Source organism: Mchenga conophoros, linkage group LG12 (assembly GCF_057382185.1).
Source record: "Mchenga conophoros isolate Kocher_MC1m ecotype Shallow Benthic linkage group LG12, M_conophoros_male_GT1.1, whole genome shotgun sequence".
In the NCBI taxonomy this organism is placed as follows: domain Eukaryota; kingdom Metazoa; phylum Chordata; class Actinopteri; order Cichliformes; family Cichlidae; genus Mchenga; species Mchenga conophoros.
In genome coordinates, this window is record NC_140537.1 from 30,390,987 (window position 1) to 30,409,768 (window position 18,782).

Here is an 18,782-nt window from a genome sequence, read left to right on the forward strand (position 1 = left end):
CAACACACTTGCTAACTCTAGTGTGATATAACGCCAAAGCAAGCTTACAATGAAGGTTACAATAGAGAATATACCGATTTTAAAAAGACCAAACACTGGACAGATGACAACCACATCAATACTTCCCTGCTGGGTCGTCATTGGTCGTCTCTTCTTTGAGGCTGACAGACAAGTTGGAGGACCAGCGCCTCCAACTGGTGTGGAGTGTGCATCACAATTTCCTTACTGGTTAAATAAAAACCAGGTCTCACACTAACTAGTTTTTATTTTTTATTATGGCAGCTCCATATTCAGCATTCTTTATCCAGTATATCCACTTTGCCTCCTCTGCACATGTACAAACAATCAGTAAGTTGGTTTTATTCGTTTTTGTGGTTTCTTTTGCAATCCTCAATGGGAAATAGCTACAGAGGTCACTTTCTGTCAACCATATGTATGCAATAATATAAATAATATTCAGCTTAATGGAAGCTTTTATATGCCAATAGTTTTTTTAATAGCAGTGTTTTGTTAGTTTATCTAACACTGCTTCACCTAAGGCGTTCTTAACAATTGCCTGTTTCTTTCTTTTTTTGCACTTATTAAGGAAAAAGCACCCATGCTTTTTTGGTTAAAACCATATGTTGGAAAACCTCTTTGAACAAGCCCTCTAAGTCTACTTCACTTATTTTGTTCTTGTTAACATACAAAACAACCATGGAGTAGTAGTCAGTGTAAACTGATCGGATCCTAGAAATTTATTTCTGTTCATCTGGACCCAGCGTTTAGTAGAAACATTTTATCACTTATCTATGTGACTTCTTCAGTTTCAGCCGACTGCAGGCTTCACCAACTTTACAAACAATACGGCTGCATAATGACTAAAATAACACCAATAAGCCAGAAGCTTAGTTTCAATAAAAAAAAAATTCAAAGTGAGTAATAAGCTAAATAAGTCCTAAACAGATTCTTAAATTTACTTGTCAAGACAGGGTAGGGCTGTGGAATATGCAACATTATTGCATATGCAAAAAACATGTGACAAATGTAAGCAGCATTACAACTGAAACCTCACTGCTCTTGCTGAACAGTGCTGCACAGGGCCCTGTTCCAAAGGGCTTCGGAGTTGACGTAAAGCTGCGATGTATGTCGGCAACCTTCCGATTACAAGGCGAACTCCCAACTCTTGAGCCACGATCGCCCCAAAGACTACAATGAGAATAGAAACAGAGCAGTGTGGCTGGTTAAGTGGTGCAGTTGATAATGAAAAACATGCTTTCATTTTGTACTTTTTTAGTATGAGTACTATTCATTGTGAGATGAGGAATGGCTGCATTCACTGCATTATAAGATCGTGAAAGATAAACTCTTAAGCCCCTTCTCGTTTGAGAGATGGTCGTTCCTTTTTTACACAAACGGCCTCCTGCTTAAAGCAGGATATCTGCCTCGAAAGGATTTGCGCATCATGAACATATAAAGAGTGAATTTGAAACATATTGAGCAAAAACTGCTGTGAAGATGTGATATGTGACACAAATCTAGATCCTTTAATTTTCCCCTAGAATGTTTTAGCTTTCATCTTGTTGTAAAAGCCAGACCCTCTGCAAAAGTCTGCAACATCAGTATAAAATTTCTCTGGGATACCAAGGTGATATTGGTAAAACAAAGCTTTTCTTGCTATCTTTGTGACCTGTGCAGCTCAGCAAGCATCGTCACTGCAAGCACGTGGCCAACTGCCTGCGATAGAAACCGAGCCTGAAAAAAGGATTTCTGTTATAAGTTTTTAATAACAATAGCGCCCATTTATTTAAATATGCGGTGCTATATAACACTTACAGTATGGAGGATTTGTTAATACCTTTCATTGGACATTATAATACCTATATCGCCGGCCATAAAAACAGAAAACAACACCATCACAAAAACAGAAAAGACTTTTAAAAGGGGGGCTTGGCGTTAAGGTATGAAATCTACGTACTTCCGGTTACTGTTTCCCCAGATTTCACAATGAACTAAGCGTGGAAGTAAAAAAAACAACAACAAAAAACTCCATACGTTTTCGTGAATATTAACAAACACATATTTTTTTTTATCAAATTGATAAAATTTAAAAAAATACAATTAAGAAATCCTAGTTCGTATTAAACCAAAATATCCTGTCGTTATATCGAATCTCGTGTAACTGCTGGTAAATAACATTATAACTGATATTTTAATTACTTACACAGCGGAGGTAGTTTTCAGGTAGTTTTATTTTGAAGGGTTGGTGAATTCTACGGAAGTGAAGATGTTTTGTTGCGGTGGGGGAAGCACAGGCCAGGGAGAGTCACACACGCTTGAAAAATGGCGGAAACGTGCTCCGTGTTCATGCGACCTCCAGCAGCGGTTCAAAACGGTGCCTCCTAAGCCTTGTCCTGTTTTTGTGTGCATGCGTGAGTAAAAACCTTGCGTGCATCGCGCACTTTAGCGAGTTGCACATCTCGGCATTTTGTTAAAATAGGTAGGATCTGTTTATTCGGTTGACTCGTTTTACGTCTCCTTCCTGTTGAATATGCTACACTGAAAGTTAAATAGAGGTGTTGAGTTCTTTGTGCTGCCATATTTAAAGATAATATTAGCAAAGCGTACAATCTCGCTCTCTCGCTCTCTTTAAGTATTCACTTGTGTGTATAACTTAATAACGGATAACGAAGTAGCGTCGGATTATGTTGTGCTGCTTCTGTGCCTTGAGAAAAATAATAATCTGTTTTTTCAGTTGTCTAGGTGTGTCACTTAATGTGTAAGGCTGTGGGTTAAAAGAGGCATGCAAGATGGAAAACGGTATGTATCACAGAGGTATGCAACGTCTTTGTGAATAGATACTGACCTATGCTGATCTATACTGGTCTGTTGCCTGCCCCCTCAGATACAGTGGAGTGCTCCACCTCTGGCCACATCAAGCAAGTCATCAGCCAAGCAGTCACTGAAGAATCCCAAGTCGAGGCTTTCCATTGTAGTCACTGTGTGCTGATCTTCGAATCCAAGGTGTACCTTTTTGAACACCTTAACAAGGTGCATGGCCTCAATACAGAAATTTCTCTCAGAGAGGCTGGTTTATCCCCTGGGACTGACAAAGCCAACACAGAGAGCAGCAGTTCAGGAGATAATTTTAAATGCCAGAGGTGTGATTTTAAAGCTTGTAGTTGGGATGGTTTAAGTGAACACGAGGAACTGTGTCACAAAACTTCAGAAAATCCTAACGTGTCAGGAGGTGTCATCATTTCAGAAAACCTCGACAGCACTTTAAGTGTCATTTCAGCAAACCAGAACAATGAAGCTGCAGGAACATCGGAAGATCCATCAGTTCTTTCAGATATTTCTACCTCAGAAGCAAACTGCACATTAAAGGACCTGAAAATTTTGCAGGAATCTCCTTCAAGCTCCTGTCCAAACAGTAGTGGTGTGTTTAAAGTCACAGCAAAGTCTGTGATAGATATCACCGGAAGTAAGTCGTACCCTTTTTTGCACACTGACTTGACTACTGATTTGACTAAAACTCCGGAACAATTCAGAAAGGAAACTGTTCCTGACAGTGCTGTGAAGAGATCCAGTGGTAAAAGTTTAAAAGGTCATCCTGTCAAAAAAGCCAAGTTGGATAACGAAGAGATGCTCACGGAAAAAGAAAAAGAAAATAGACAACAGTCATCCAGCAGCGAAGTCAGCGAAGATGAAGACGAGGCAGACGCGGCAAAAGTGTATTCTTGTAAACATTGTGACTACAGTGACGTAGGCATCAGGCGAATTTCTGCCCATTATCAAAGTGACCACCCTTATATCAGATACAATTCTGTCTACATTCAGGACGCAAGTGATCACAGTGCCACCTTTCGTTGCTTGGAGTGTCCAGTTGAGTTTTTAAGCACAGCTGACCTCAAGAGGCACTACTTGGAAAATCATCCAGATGCCCCAGATGTATTTGCCATGAAATCATGTGGCCTCAGTTTGGTTTTCAAATGCTTTCTTTGTAAATTTACTATCAATCTATTGAAGTCTTTGAAAGAACATTACAAGGCAAAGCATGCAACATATGAAGTGGAGAATTCCTTATTGTTCTGCAGATATTCAATGTCTGAATGCCAAGAGGAATCGTCTCAGCTGAGTCTAGATGTTCACTACCAAAAAAGCCACCCAGATGAAGTAATCACATTAGATAAAATCAAACAGTCCGCTTGTCCCACATCACATGCAGCATCAGAGATGACATCTGAGAAGTGTTCAGATTCTGTGATTGTAGTAGATCATTCAGAGACCACACCAGAAGCCTGTAAGAATCGTTCAGAATCTTCCCAAACCACGAAAGGGGAATCTTCGAAGTTTCCAACAAAATCCAGTAATGAAATTACTACTGGACTGGACATTTCCTCATCCAGTTTACCAAATGAAACATTTTACTGCCAGTTCTGCAGTTACACAAGTACCAAGGTTAAGAGTATCCTTGGTCATCACTATGCAAAACATTCTATGGATGCACCAATAGGTACTGATGATGTCCTAGGGTACAGTGCTGAGATGCAGAAACGTCAGAGTGAATCTAAGATGTCAAAAAGTCCTTCATCTTCCCAATTTAATACTAGTAAACAAGTGAAGATGTGTAGGGAAAAAGAAGATCTGTATAAGGAGGATTACACAGCAGATGCCTCAGAAACAGGAGAGAGACAGAACAAGTCCTACGCATGTCCAGAAAACTTGTTTTACTGCCACAAATGCAACTTTGGAAATCCGTCTGTAAAAGGAGTAATTATCCATCAGGCTAAGGTTCATCGAAAGTGTAATTCCAGCACTAAGTGTGTTCTTGAATATACAGCTTTAATCCATGATGAAATCAGGAAAGCAAATGCAAAGGATTCCTCTTCTTCCCATCTACCACCTCCTATAATAAATGAAGGCGAAGAAAAAGCATTTTTTTGCCACTTTTGTAACTACAGGCATAGTACTTTGGATCGGGTAATGCACCATTACAGCAGAATACATCATGGATTTAAGGCGAAGACTTCAGAAGTCCTTCTGCATACATCTAAGATCCACGATCAGGCACAGAAATCTCTTCTAACATCCACTCAAAATGAAGAAGCTGCTCAGGAAATCCTCAAGCTGAAAATGAAAAAGAAAAAAACAAGGAAGCATTCAAAGTCTTTGGTCATTTCAGCAACACCCTCAGTGACAACCCCACACAAAAAGAGGTCCCTGAACTGTTACGCATGCGCATACAAAACTGACGTGATATATGCTCTGAAGACGCATTTAAGGAAAATTCACAAAGTAAAGCGTACAGTCACAGATATTTTAAGATATTATTTTAGACAAGGATTATTAGAGCCCGGCTATTATTGTGAATTCTGTGTTTTCAGACATGAAAAAGCTGCAGCAGTTTATGAGCACTACGAGGAACGCCACCTAGGACGTGTCCCCTGCGTTGAGTATGTAAATTTTCAGTTATATGCCGGTCCTGGAATGGTCCATTGTAAAAAGAAGAAGCCTGATCTAGAGCAGAGTGGAGGCAATGGCACTGAAAACAGATTGCTATCCCAAAGATCCGGACAAAATAAAGCTGGTTTGTCTTGCAAAAGATGCTCTTTTAAATCTAACTCTTTGTCAGATCTGGCACACCATTACCGAATGGTTCATCCTTTGAGTGCAGAACTTTCCAAGAAAACAAGCGCAAGCTGGCGGGTGGAAGACCAAAGTGACAGACCTGGCTCATTGTCCTCCAAAGTGTTCAAGTGCCTTTACTGCTCTGCAAATTTTAATAGCAAACAGGGTCTCCACATTCACTGTGGATTGAAACACCCGGAAGCTGTAATTGAAAGATATGAACAAGAACAAAAACCAGAACAGCAGCTCCAAAAACGTCTGCATAAGACATTGAAGTCTAGCATAACAGCAGAAAAAAGCCTCTTGATCTACAAGTGTCCAAAGTGTCCATATGTGAATGTTAGCTCCCAAGGGACCCTCACTCACTGTCAAATGAAGCATCCAGCAATTGTAGTCTGGGCAGATGAACTTGAGACAGGTGAAGTCTTTGCATCAAACATGGTCAATTGTACTTTAGGAAGACGTTCTAATGAAAGAGGGTACTTGTGTAAAAAATGTTCACAAATCCATGGATCACTGACAAAACTCAATGCTCACTGTAAGATGGTTCATCATGACAGAAAAGTGTATGAGCACACTGACACTGAAAGCCAGCCGGTTCACACATCTCGGGGCTCAGCACGGAAGGATGCCTCTGTGAAAAACAAAACTTCGAGAGGAGTAAAAATTGCGAAAAGTAGACAGGCTCCACAAACGGAAACTCCTGAGGCATCCCCATCAACTTTGCTGTCCGGCCTCTGCAGCAACAAACAGTTGTACAAGTGCCAGATGTGCACCTATAAAGGACGATATCAATACCTCCAGCGCCACTACAAAAATTATCACAAATTGGATGCAGTCAGTATTTACAAACTTCTTGAGAAATATAAGCGTAAATGGAACTCTCCCAGCAAAATACTTAAATCAGGCAACAGCACAAAGGTTAAATGTTTGAAATGTCCAGAATTAACATTCAAGTCGTCGCAGCTGCTCATTGACCACTATAGTACTTTTCACCGCTCAGAGTGGAAATTGGACTTTACTGTGTTGTCACTAGGATTGAGGAAAAAGAAAAACACAGGGGTTTACAAATGTGACCACTGCAACACACAATTAAATGGGATTCGAATGGTGTGTTATCACATGGATCGCCACAGAGCAAGGATGCTAGAGAAGGCCAAGGCTGCGCAGAGAAAGGAGTCGCTTATTAGCACAACACTAGAGCAAGAATCCAGCGAGGTAAGTTGACGCTGTAATTCCTGTCTACGCTCTTTGTCTTCTGATCTACTCGTGTTATTTGACCATTACTGTGATTTTTTTTTTTTTTTTTCCAGCCCTGCAGGCAAGATGAAATGACCACATTGGAAACTGTGAACGAGGTTAATCGTTGGAACGGGACACCAGTACAGAGCGCCGCTACATCAGAACTCTCTGATGTACAGCAGCCAGAACTAGAATCGAATAGAGACAAACACACGTGTAAACAGTGCGGCCGGATGTTTATGTCATTGAAAGGCTTGCATTCCCATGAGCACAGCCACGCAGCCATCAAGAAACTGGACAATAGCTCCACATCTGGATTAAAACACAAGTAAGAACTTTGGGCTTTTTTTATTGTTAAAAACTAAACTAAAAAAAAGTATTGATAATAGACAAATTTAAGCTCATATATTAAAGCAGTCACACCATTTTGCCACGCTTTTTTCTTCTTCTTCTTCTTCTTCTTCTTCTTCTTGTGGGCTCACTTAAAAAGTAACATAGCCAAATGGAAATTTTAACAGTTGGTCTTGTTTAGTCTGAAAAAGTACAGTGCCTATCTGGGTATTGGAAAACCTTTGCAGAAAAGCTTCTTTATCTCAAGATTTAAAAAAAAAAAAAAAAAAAAAATTTTATGTAAATATTAGGGCTGCTCAATTAATCGAATTTTAATCACGATTACGATCTGGGCTTTAAACGATCATTAAAAATGACTGAGCCGATTGTTAGCCCCTCCCTCGTGCTTTACTCTCGCGCTGCTCCGTGTGGCAAATCGAGCGCACCTCTCTGCATTTCGAACACGTGTCACAACAATTAAGAGGACCCGAGGGAAGCTCCGAAAGCTAAGCAGAAGTTATTTGGAGAGGAGAGTGACTGCTGTTGGTTGAAAAGAGAGGTAAAAAAAAAACTTCAGTGGTGTGGAAACATTATGGGTTGGCGGAGTCAGACGTGGATCAAGTAGACATAGTGTGTAAACTTTGCTACAGTGTCGTAGCTGCACCACAGAGCAACACTGCAAAGTTCACTAAACATAGATGTTTACATTTTTCATTTATTTTTTATATTGCAAACATTTGCACTGTTATCAGTATTTGCACACTATTTTATATTATTTTTTGACAATCTTTAAAGTCATTATTCAATACATTGTTATTGTTAAATAAATATCGTCAAATAATCGAGATCTCAATTTCAGTGAAAATAATCGTGATTATAATTTTTGCCATAATCGAGCAGCCCTAGTAAATATTCGTTTTCACATTTGTTTTAAATGTTGCATTTATTCTCGCATTTGCATTCAGGATGAGTAATAATTGATACTTTTAATTCTGCATCATCACAGATGCGCAGGATCTGACTAGTTTCTATAGTCAGGTGACATAATGCATTCCTGGTTTGCCTCAAGGAGGAGACACAAATCCCTTTGGGGTGGCATCGGGAAGAGAACCTGGCATAAAAGTGTGCTAAATCAAATATGCCACGCTATCTGCTGTTTGAACCCTTTTTGAAGAAGAAGCTTCTTTTATTCAAATTTAGACATTGTTATCAATTATTTTAGATGTATGGAAATAACTTGGATGAGTTTTATGAGGTATTTGACTTGACAGACATCTTGAATTTGTCATTTCTACTCATTACTCAACACGAGTTGTCACCAAACACCGACAGATTTGCAATGTTATCACTGATTTCTCCTGTTGTCATTAGGAAAACTCTGGTAATGCACATGGAGACGGGTCACTCTACCTGCCAGTCAAAGCCTACTCATCAGAAGGACCTCTGCTGCCCTTTCTGTCTGTACCAAACTAAGAACAAGAACAACATGATTGATCACATTGTCTTGCATCGTGGTATGTTGGAGCATTTGCAGGATTTGTAGGAACGTGTTCTGCTTTCCGATACCTGACGCTGTCACATAAGCATTCCCTTTTTTCCTTTTTTTTTCTTTACAGAGGAACGTGTAGTGCCAATAGAGGTTCGTCGCCCCAAACTGTCACGTTGCCATCAAGGCATCATCTTTGGGTCAAAAAAGGTATTCTCTTTAACTGATGGGCGGACGGTGCTTTTGTTCTACACACTGCTGTCATAACCATGAAGATCTAGAAAATCAAGAGAAAATGAAGTTGAATGAAGAATTAAGTTATTTAAGCCTATAAAAAATGTAAACAGCAATTAGATGTCAGATGTCAACATGTCTGGTATTTGAAGGGAGTAGCCAACGAAAGAGTGGGAGCATACATCCTAAAAATATGAATAGATATATAAATTAACATAAAGAATTCATCAGAATGACATTTTTAAATGTCAACCATGTATCTTGTTTAGTAGCACTGCATCACTTTCACAAGCTACATATAGACAGTGGACTTACTTTTGCAAAAGAATGGTTTTATTCACATATCACATTGGCTACAGAGACATTGGCACTGGGCCATTTGATTCCTTTAGTCTGAATGTTTTTGTAGTCCAAAAACTTTGCCACAAATCGGTTTAATATTGATTAAGGTTGCACCTAATGGAGTGATGCAGTGCATATCCTACCCCAATTCCTTGGCTATTAAAAAGTGCTACATTTACAGGGATTAAACCATAAGTAATGTCAAAGATGGACATGGACAACTACTGTGACACGATCCGTTGGTTTCTGAAATTGTGTTTTGATGCCCCAAGATTAGCATTTTCACCACAACCATCTTAGTTTCAAAGTAGGGCTGGGCGATATGGCCTAAAATCCATATCACGGTATAATTTGAAGCATGTGCGGTAACGATATATATCAGGATATATTCTTTTCTTCTGTATAACGTATTTTACACACTATAAGGCACACTTAAAATCCTTTAATTTTCTCAAAAATCGACAGTGTGCCTTATGTATGAATTCTGGTTGTGCTTACTGACCTCAAACCGATTTTGTGTTACACGGTGCGTAGAAATCAAAAAATGTTTTAGTACGACTTTGGAGAGCTATGAAAGCGCACCGCTTGATGGATTGCCGGAGCATTACGGCTGCCGTAGTCAGGAGCCTTGCGGAGTAATCCAAAACTCCGTCCACTTCAGGTCCCAAAGTCAAACACTGCAGCGTCACTGAGAGTTACAAACTATCGCAATTCTTTCATCTTTAATAAAATGATCAGCGTTTCTGCTCTACCAGGTGTAACAATTAAGTTTAACATCCAGGCATCCATGAAAACAGAATCTATTAAATTGAATGGAGTTAGAAGTTAGCAGGAAATTTGCTCGCTAGCTTCCACCTAAACATCATATAGCATGTTCTGACTGAGAGATTTCTGAAAAAATTAAAATGTACAGCTCTGCTATCACTTCCAACATAAATGAAGACAGAAAACTAAACAGCAATGACATTTGTAAGGTTACTGAAGTTGGGCTAGCTGGTATATAATGATGTCCTACGTGATTGCTAGCGACACAGCTACGTTAGCATAACATTAGCACAGTGAAGCGGAAGGATGAATGCCAACTTTTTCCCACTCGATAAAAGTTAACGTGAGGGTTTCTAGTGGTTAGGGACAAATGCAATTGCATGGCAGGATGCTGTAAACGGACCAAACTTCAGTCAGGAGAACAACTGAGATAATCCATCCACAATACGAGGTTAGTCATTAATATACTGCAACAACATGGGAATATAGCAGCTGCGAGAGAATTCAGCATTAATGAATCAATGGGACGGAAGTGGAGGAGTGGGGTTTTTGGCTATCCCCATATTCCAAAAGTGCTTTGTCTCTTTGCTATTACTGTCGCTCAGTAAAAATTGCAGATGATGTTGTTTTTAGTCGCTGCAATGCTTTCAACCAAAACAGGCGCAGCTTGATGACACCATCAACATACGCTATCGCGGTAGAGCGGTATAGTCAAAATCTCTACCGTTGGCCAAATTTATATCGTTTCTACCGTATACCGTTTATACCGCCCACTTCTATTTCAAAGAATAAGTTGTGGTGAGAAGGAGAGGGGCTGACAGTGAAACTGCTATCTCTATGCAGTAAGCAGACAAAAGATAATCCAACATTTTTAAGCAATTTAAACATGATTTGCAAAATAGTTGTAGTAATGTTTTATTCAGTATGCTTCCAAAATCAGTGACTAAGCCCATAAACTCACAAGGAAAGTGTTTACTATGTCATGTCTGTCTTCCCATAAACTATAGGACTGGGAGTCTTATCTCAACCCCATAACTCCAAGTGTATTATATTGGATAAATGAGTTTTTGAGGCTTCCACATCATCAGTGCCCCACCCCAATATAATGTGATGGAAAAGTGTATCATAATTTGGACCTTGATTCTGTCTATGCAGGTCATGAAGAATCATGAACTCGTGGGTCAGGGGAGCCTTGATCAGCTGGAGGCAAGCATTGATAATGTGCCAGTAACAGAAGAAGAAGAGGAACATTTGTCTAACATGGACCAGCTAGATAAGGAGAGAGAAGATGTAGAAATGGAGGACCTTTTTGCAGACTGTGATGAGGTTCCGCAAGCTGAGAACCTGGAAGAAAACTATACCACAGAGAAAAGTGCACTCCAGATCAGGGAATGCCAGGAAACCAACGGAGAAAGTCCTGGCCAGACTTCCGAATCAGACATTCAACATGAAAATGCCAAACCAAACTCTACTGTCCAAAAAGAGCTGCAAAAACAAGCGGAGCTTGTGCTGCTAGAGACTGCAAGAGAACAGGAGACAGGAAATGTGGAACAAAGTGTAACAGAAGTGAAAATTACAGATACCCCATGTGAGGATTACGGCGATCCAGAGGAAGAGAGGCAGACAAATGAAAACCAAGCCCAACCTGAATTCACAGAATCTGGAGACAAACAACAAATGGAGACAGGAAATGTGGAACAAAGTGTAACAGAAGTGAAAATTACAGATACCCCATGTGAGGATTACGGCGATCCAGAGGAAGAGAGGCAGACAAATGAAAACCACGTCCAACCTGAATTCACAGAATCTGGAGACAAACAACAAATAGAGACAGGAAATGTGGAACAAAGTGTAACAGAAGTGAAAATTACAGATACCCCATGTGAGGATTACGGCGATCCAGAGGAAGAGAGGCAGACAAATGAAAACCACGTCCAACCTGAATTCACAGAATCTGGAGACAAACAACAAATGGAGACAGGAAATGTGGAACAAAGTGTAACAGAAGTGAAAATTACAGATACCCCATGTGAGGATTACGGCGATCCAGAGGAAGAGAGACAGACAAATGAAAACCAAGCCCAACCTGAATTCACAGAATCTGGAGACAAACAACAAATGGAGACAGGAAATGTGGAACAAAGTGTAACAGAAGTGAAAATTACAGATACCCCATGTGAGGATTACGGCGATCCAGAGGAAGAGAGGCAGACAAATGAAAACCAAGCCCAACCTGAATTCACAGAATCTGGAGACAAACAACAAATGGAGACAGGAAATGTGGAACAAAGTGTAACAGAAGTGAAAATTACAGATACCCCATGTGAGGATTACGGCGATCCAGAGGAAGAGAGGCAGACAAATGAAAACCAAGCCCAACCTGAATTCACAGAATCTGGAGACAAACAACAAATGGAGACAGAAAATGATTTCAAAGTGGATGAAGAAACACCAGCTCAAAAGCAAGACGTTAAAGCACTTGAGCATAAAACACTGAACATTGAGGCAAAGGTAGAAGATGACATACTGCGTCATATCTTACAGTTGGCCAATGATGACAGCAAGATGCATAACAAGGCAGATGAGGGTAAAACGGTCAAGATGGAGAAGGGCACTGAGGCAAGTGATATCCCATTAGCTGAAGAGAGCAACTTCCCTTTGTTCCAGAATCCAAAGAATCAAGTTGGTATAGAGGCAAATTCAGCCTTAACAAAGCTAAATGTTGCACATGTAAATAACACGAGGACAGAGGAGAGTTTAAAAATTGAAAGACATATGTTAACCCTCCCGCCCACTTGTGCACAACTTAAGATGATCACCGGCGATATTTTAGGTGTCTCGTTTACAAAATTAAAGCAGGAAGAAGTGCACACTCAGCAAATCAGTGAACAGGAACCTAAACCTTGCACAGAAATACCAGTACTTGAGGAAGAATGTCTGAAGAAGGAAGTGCACTCTCCTGAATGCTTCAAGGAGGAAGAAGAGAACGGTCCTTTCGAGCAGAACCAAGAATCTGAGATGCTCACAGAAGACGAGGAACGACACCAAGATCAGGCGCCTGGTGACCACGACGGGATGAAGGATGATGATTGTCTGCAAGAGCCTGAAGGTAAAAAGAAATTATGAGTGAATTGAAATATTAGTTTTTGTGCATTTTTGTAAGCAAAATGCAGAAGCGGTGTGGAAAAACTAAATCTTTGCGTCTATAGGATGTAAGAAGGTAAGTAACAGCCAGATGCTACAATCATCAGCAAGTATGGTGACCTCTGTAAAAACAAATTGTCTGGCAGTTCATTGATCTGATTCACATGTGTGATAAAACAATGCACAAGGTGAAGATGCTCAGACAAACCAAAGACATATATGTAGAAGAGCTACATCTGAGACTCTAAAGGCTTCAATAGCGATGTCTAGCGATACTGCAAAGCATCACGTTTGGAGAAAACCAAACAGGATAACAGCACAAGCTGTTCACCTCCACACTTGCCTTTGTTCTACTCGTGTGCTGTGTAGATCACAGCTGTATCCACACCTGGGCATTTGTTATGCAGATGTTGTGGCAAACCTTCTGGCACCTACTTATACAGTACAGGGAATAGGGCTGCCACGATTAGTCGACTATCAAAATCATCGACGACTGATTTAATAGTCGACGCGTCGTTTGAAGCTTTGTAAGATCACAAAAGACGCAGGAATAAGTAGTAGGATTTAAGAGTGTAATAACGGACTGATACAGAAGATGGCAGCACTGCATGTACAAGGATGCCAGCTGCCGTTAAACCCCGAAGAAGAAGAAGAAGCAGTGTCCCAGAATTCATAGCGCAGCCCAGCTCAAACGGCGGCAGCTAGTTAGTTTTAATATTACTCTTATTATTCTTTCTGGGTCACAAAATAAAGGTTTAACATATGTTCAGGCGAGAATGTAGCTGTGTAAACCTCAAATATCTGCTCAGTTTATCAAGACACCACATATTTTCAAAAGCGCTCCGACGTTTTCGGAGACGTCTGTTACCCACTAGCTCGATAGCGAGCCGGGGGCTAGGCTCACTAGTGCCCTGAGACCCACCGCTGTCTTTCGCTACTCAGGTTAAACATATATAAGTCACTTAGATAACTTAACAATGTTATTGTTTAGCTTTTTTTAGTATTTTATTTGTTCCTGAGTAAATCAGTTTGGGTGAGATTAAAGTTATAGTTTTTACATAGCTGAATAAACGTCAAGCAGACAGCTGATTATCAGAAGTGTGAGATTCTCGAGAATATACTCCAGTGTCCTGTTATATTTTAGATAGCAAGGAGTTTATTAAACTTCACCGAAACAATCTGCAAATTTCATTAAAATTTAATAAACTACCATCTTGTCTTTATTTTTAGTTAGCACAGACCTTAAACACTTAAAGCTGTAAGCTAATGATAGTTATATAAGAGCAGATGCTGCTGGTGCAATAAGATGTACTTTTACGTCCAGTGGACGCATGATCTGATTAGTCGACTAATTGCAAAAATAATCTTTGACTAGTCGACTATCAAAATAATCGTTTGTGGCAGCCCTAACAGGGAATACTACCTGCACGAACCAGTCATCATCAGGTATTAATCTTGATTTCACTCTGCCATTACAAATTACATAAACATATGGGACAGTTTTCATGCTATATCCTCCGAACCTTTCGTAAGTGAATATTCTCTAGGGTGTACAGATGTATGAATCAAGCCTGTTCAGAGTTAGGATGTTGTATAAAATATAAATAATGCAGCATGCAGTGATTTGTATGGTATCTCTATGGTATTTATTTTAAAAAAATATTTAAAACCCCTCTCTCTTCTATAACAAGTTACAGAAAGTTGGCACCTTTAAAAAGAATGAGGACCTGTGACCAGAGCAGTACATTTTTGGATACTTTAAGAAGGTGCAGTTCATGCTTAGCACATATTTCAAAATCAAGTATCCGTGATGGTATCCAGGCATCGATTACCTTCAAAGGTATCACTAATGCTTAATAGTATCTACTAGGTTTAGAACAACAGAGACAACGGCTTTTTTAAGAAAGATCATATTTACATAAGAAAGAACACATTTGCATCATGAAATTAGAAATATAACAATGTAGAACATAAAATCGTCATTTGAATTTAGTACCAAATCACAAAAGTGAGGTCTTTAAGTTGTAAGGCAATGACCCTACAGTATTAGAGAGAAAACCACAACAATCAGATGATACCCTATGGGCAAAGCACTTGGTGATGGTGGGAAGGTAACCCTCCCTTTTAACAGGAAGAAGCCTCCAGGGAGGGACAGATGTCTGCCACAACGGTTGGGAGATGAGGTGAAACTCCTGAGCAATTTATCTTGCTCTTTCAATTATATAAGCTATGTTCTGATCTTTGATAGGATTAGAACACAGCACAGTCCCTTCAGTTTTCAAACGCGTACAGGGTTGTAAACACAGTGGCAAAAATGTTCCTAATCACACTTTTGTGAAATATGTCAAACTCAAAACGACCATGTGTTTTTCAATAAAACAATCTCTGTTGCTTGAAGCATTCAACCACATCACGTGGTTTTAGCAGCCTGTTGACTTTGTTTCGTTTCCAAGAATTGTTATGTTGTTGCCTAACCTTTCAGATGCCGTTTCCAAGAATCAACTTTGTGTGATCACAGCTCTAGAACAGCTAATGTACTAAAAAGACTCTGATATGAATGTCAGAGGCCATTTCTTCACCATTATAGATGAACTCTTAGCCTAAGTTAGACATAATGTTTTTACATCTAAAGTAAAAACATTATATGTATACAGATATCCTATTTAATCACAGCAATATCTCTTTCACTTTCAGACTGTTCTTGGCAGTGTCCACTTTGATGCTGCTCACCCAGAGAATCACCTCTGTGTCTTTGGACCTTCAGGAGAAACGAGTCGTACTGACACCATCCAAAAGGCAGACTTGTGTCACGCTTCTCCCTCTAATCAACTACATCCTCAATTTTACCACACTGCTTGGTGGTCCTTTGGATTCCTATGGACAATTCATTACTCTAATGGAGGGGATCAACCTCACCTCGCCACCCAGTCCTCTAGGTGTAGTTTTCCTAAAGCTGATGCAAGTATTAATGCTAGAGTGGGTTAGATTTTATCTTGTCTTTTTTCTGAAACATCTTATCCATGATTTCAACCCTGGCATCCTCTATGGCAGTGGTTCCCAAACTTTTTTTGCTGGGCCCCCCTTTGTTTTACAGAAAAGTGTTCTTCGCCCCCTCCCCCTTGCTCGCGCACGCACGCACGCACTAACACATCCTCCAACCACACACACGCACGCACGCACGTACGCACGCACGCACTAACACATCCTCCAACCACACACACCCACACCCACGCACGCACGCACTAACACATCCTCCAACCACACACACCCACGCACGCACGCACGCACTAACACATCCTCCAACCACACACACCCATATTTTGCTCAATTGCGGTTTATTTCACACCTCAAACATTTAGTAAACAATTGAGCAAATACAAGTAATCTGCAGGTAGTAAGCAGGGTTTTAATAGTTTTGCAATTTTCAGTAGTTTTTATTTTATATTTAGTTTTGACTTCAGATTTTCAATTTTATATCAGTTTTAATTAGTTTTTACCAATTGTTTGCTAGTTTAGTTTTTATTTTTTCTGAAAATCCTTAGTTTCAGTTTAGTTTTGATTAGTTTCAGTTATAGTTTTAGTTGTGTTTGCAATAATTAAGTGTAACAAAATCCCAGTTTCATCATATCAGTCATTCTCTTCTGCTTATCCTTGAGTATGTTGCGATTCCAGCTACCATCGGGATGCATCACGCTGCCTTGCCTGGGGTTAGCTTCTGTTTTCTGGGGATGAGGGTTGAGTGTGCTCCCTTACATTCTCAAGGTAAGCTAGGTTAGCCTTCTTGTGTGAGCTTTTCAAGTGCACTTTAAGGTTTGTGGGAATTTTTTTCCCTTTAGAAATGTCCCTCATAATTTGTCTCTTTCCACTACAAGACACTTGCTTTATCCAAAACAGTCATATTCAAAGTAATCCCAAATTGGAATCTGGCGCTTTCTCCTGACATGATTCTGCGTGTGGACGGAGCAGCAACACAGACGACTCGACTAACGTACTGCCACCTGCTGGCATAATTAGACAGCAAAAAAAATCTGGAAACTAAACTTCATTTTCACCCTTGACTATTGTATGACATGCACACATCAATGAAAACTAAACACAGTTTTGCTATAAATGCAGTTAATTTTTTATTAGTTTTGTGAACACTCATTACAGTTTTAGTTAGTTTTCCTTTTTTTGTTTTTATTTTTATTTCCATTAACGAAAATGTTTTTTCACTTCTAGTTTTCATTATTTCGTTAGTTTTCGTTAGCAATAATAACCTTGGTAGTAAGAAAATAAACTACTAACTCTTTTACACTACGTCCACGCCTACACTGGTATTTTTGAAAACGCAGCTGTTTCGTCCACACGTAAATGGTGTTTCAAATCACCGAAAACTGAGATTTTTTTTTTTTTTAAAACTCATTTTTTGTGTTTATGTGTGAACGAGGAATACAGAGTTCGTCATGCAACATTAAAGGCATGTGCCTTTATTCATGTCAGGCTGTGGGCAATGTTATTGTTTACATGAGAGGAATTGCAGAATGGCAGCTATTCAGATTAACAGTATTTTGTCTCCATCTTCAGGTTTTACATGCTTACATATAAACACGCAGTTACTGTCCCTCCATTTAGAAAGGCAGAGGCGTCACGGTGTAATTATTTTACATGTAGTTGTTTTTTTCCTATGTAATATTCAACATTGCTATCAATAAATTTTTCAAAAAAAAAATGCCTCTGTGCAAAATGGGTTTAAAAAAATAAACAACTGTGGGATGCTGTTTGTCCGTGATTTAGATGGGGGGGGGGGAACAAATCGTGGCAGTATCAGCCTGGTGTTATTTGTATCCCGCTGTAACTTTGCTGTATAAAGAGCTAACATCTCCAAAATGTCAGGAGTAGTTAGTCATTACAACAAGTGCTTGTGAACTAAAAATCAAGAATGTGGGATACTGTTTGTCCGTGATTTGGAGAGCCCAGCGCTGCTCCTGACGAAGGGAAAACCAATTCTGCAGGGGAGACCTACCTTGGACTTGTGCAGGTGAAACCAAAGGGAAGTTATGCTTCACTGTATTTTCTAGTCTTTGGCTTAGAATGAAGTTGGTTTGGAAACATTCAGCTATGCTTCAGCCCCTGCTTTGCGTTTGTGTGGGCGCCGTGCTAGCAGTGTCCAAGCTTTGTTTTTTCCCCTTTTCATGCTCAACCTGATTCAATTGCTGTGGTGGGATCTTAAGAAACTTTTGCATAAACAAATGCCTGCAAATATCAAGCTGAAGCAACACTGTAAAGAAGAGTGGGCCGAAATTCCTCTACAACAATGTAAGGAACTGATAAACTCATAGAGAAAATGATTAAGTTATTGCAACTAAACATACCTTCTATATTGGAAGATGTACTTAGATGTACTTAGTTTTTTTCACTGGACATTCATTTACATCCAGTCCAGTGAAAAACTAAGTTCAAGGTTCTTTATTATTTGTAACTATGCATGTGACAAATAATAAAGAACCTTGAACCTTGAACTTAGTTTTTCACTGGACTGGATGTAAATGAATTCTCTTTAAAATTTGTTTAAAAGTTTTAGAGTACTGAAACATCATGGGTGAGAGCAGTCTCATGTTGCAAAAGCACTAAAAAGAACCAGTAAAGT

General features: G+C 39.6%; 1 protein-coding gene across 3 annotated transcripts; it reads left to right on the forward strand.

The window, feature by feature from the left end:
* Positions 1 to 2,276: 2,276 nt before the first annotated feature.
* Positions 2,277 to 17,876, forward strand: LOC146562902 (zinc finger protein 462-like). Of its 3 annotated transcripts, none has more exons than XM_085295144.1 (8): positions 2,277 to 2,374; positions 2,735 to 2,799; positions 2,885 to 6,828; positions 6,924 to 7,180; positions 8,554 to 8,696; positions 8,799 to 8,878; positions 11,165 to 13,118; positions 15,848 to 17,876. In XM_085295144.1, exons 2-8 carry the CDS (start codon positions 2,790 to 2,792, stop codon positions 15,871 to 15,873), a joined length of 6,414 nt encoding a protein of 2,137 aa, XP_085151270.1. In that variant the 5' UTR covers positions 2,277 to 2,374; positions 2,735 to 2,789; the 3' UTR covers positions 15,874 to 17,876. The 3 variants fall into 3 exon arrangements, with proteins under 3 accessions (XP_085151270.1, XP_085151271.1, XP_085151269.1); XM_085295145.1 differs by having other exon boundaries at positions 2,294 to 2,479; XM_085295143.1 differs by having other exon boundaries at positions 2,294 to 2,411.
* Positions 17,877 to 18,782: the final 906 nt, after the last annotated feature.

Coding starts and splice junctions, on each gene's coding strand:
- LOC146562902 (XM_085295144.1), top strand. Junction 6,829..6,923: donor TAGAGCAAGAATCCAGCGAG/GTAAGTTGACGC, acceptor TTTTTTTTCCAG/CCCTGCAGGCAAGATGAAAT. Junction 8,697..8,798: donor TCACATTGTCTTGCATCGTG/GTATGTTGGAGC, acceptor TTTTCTTTACAG/AGGAACGTGTAGTGCCAATA.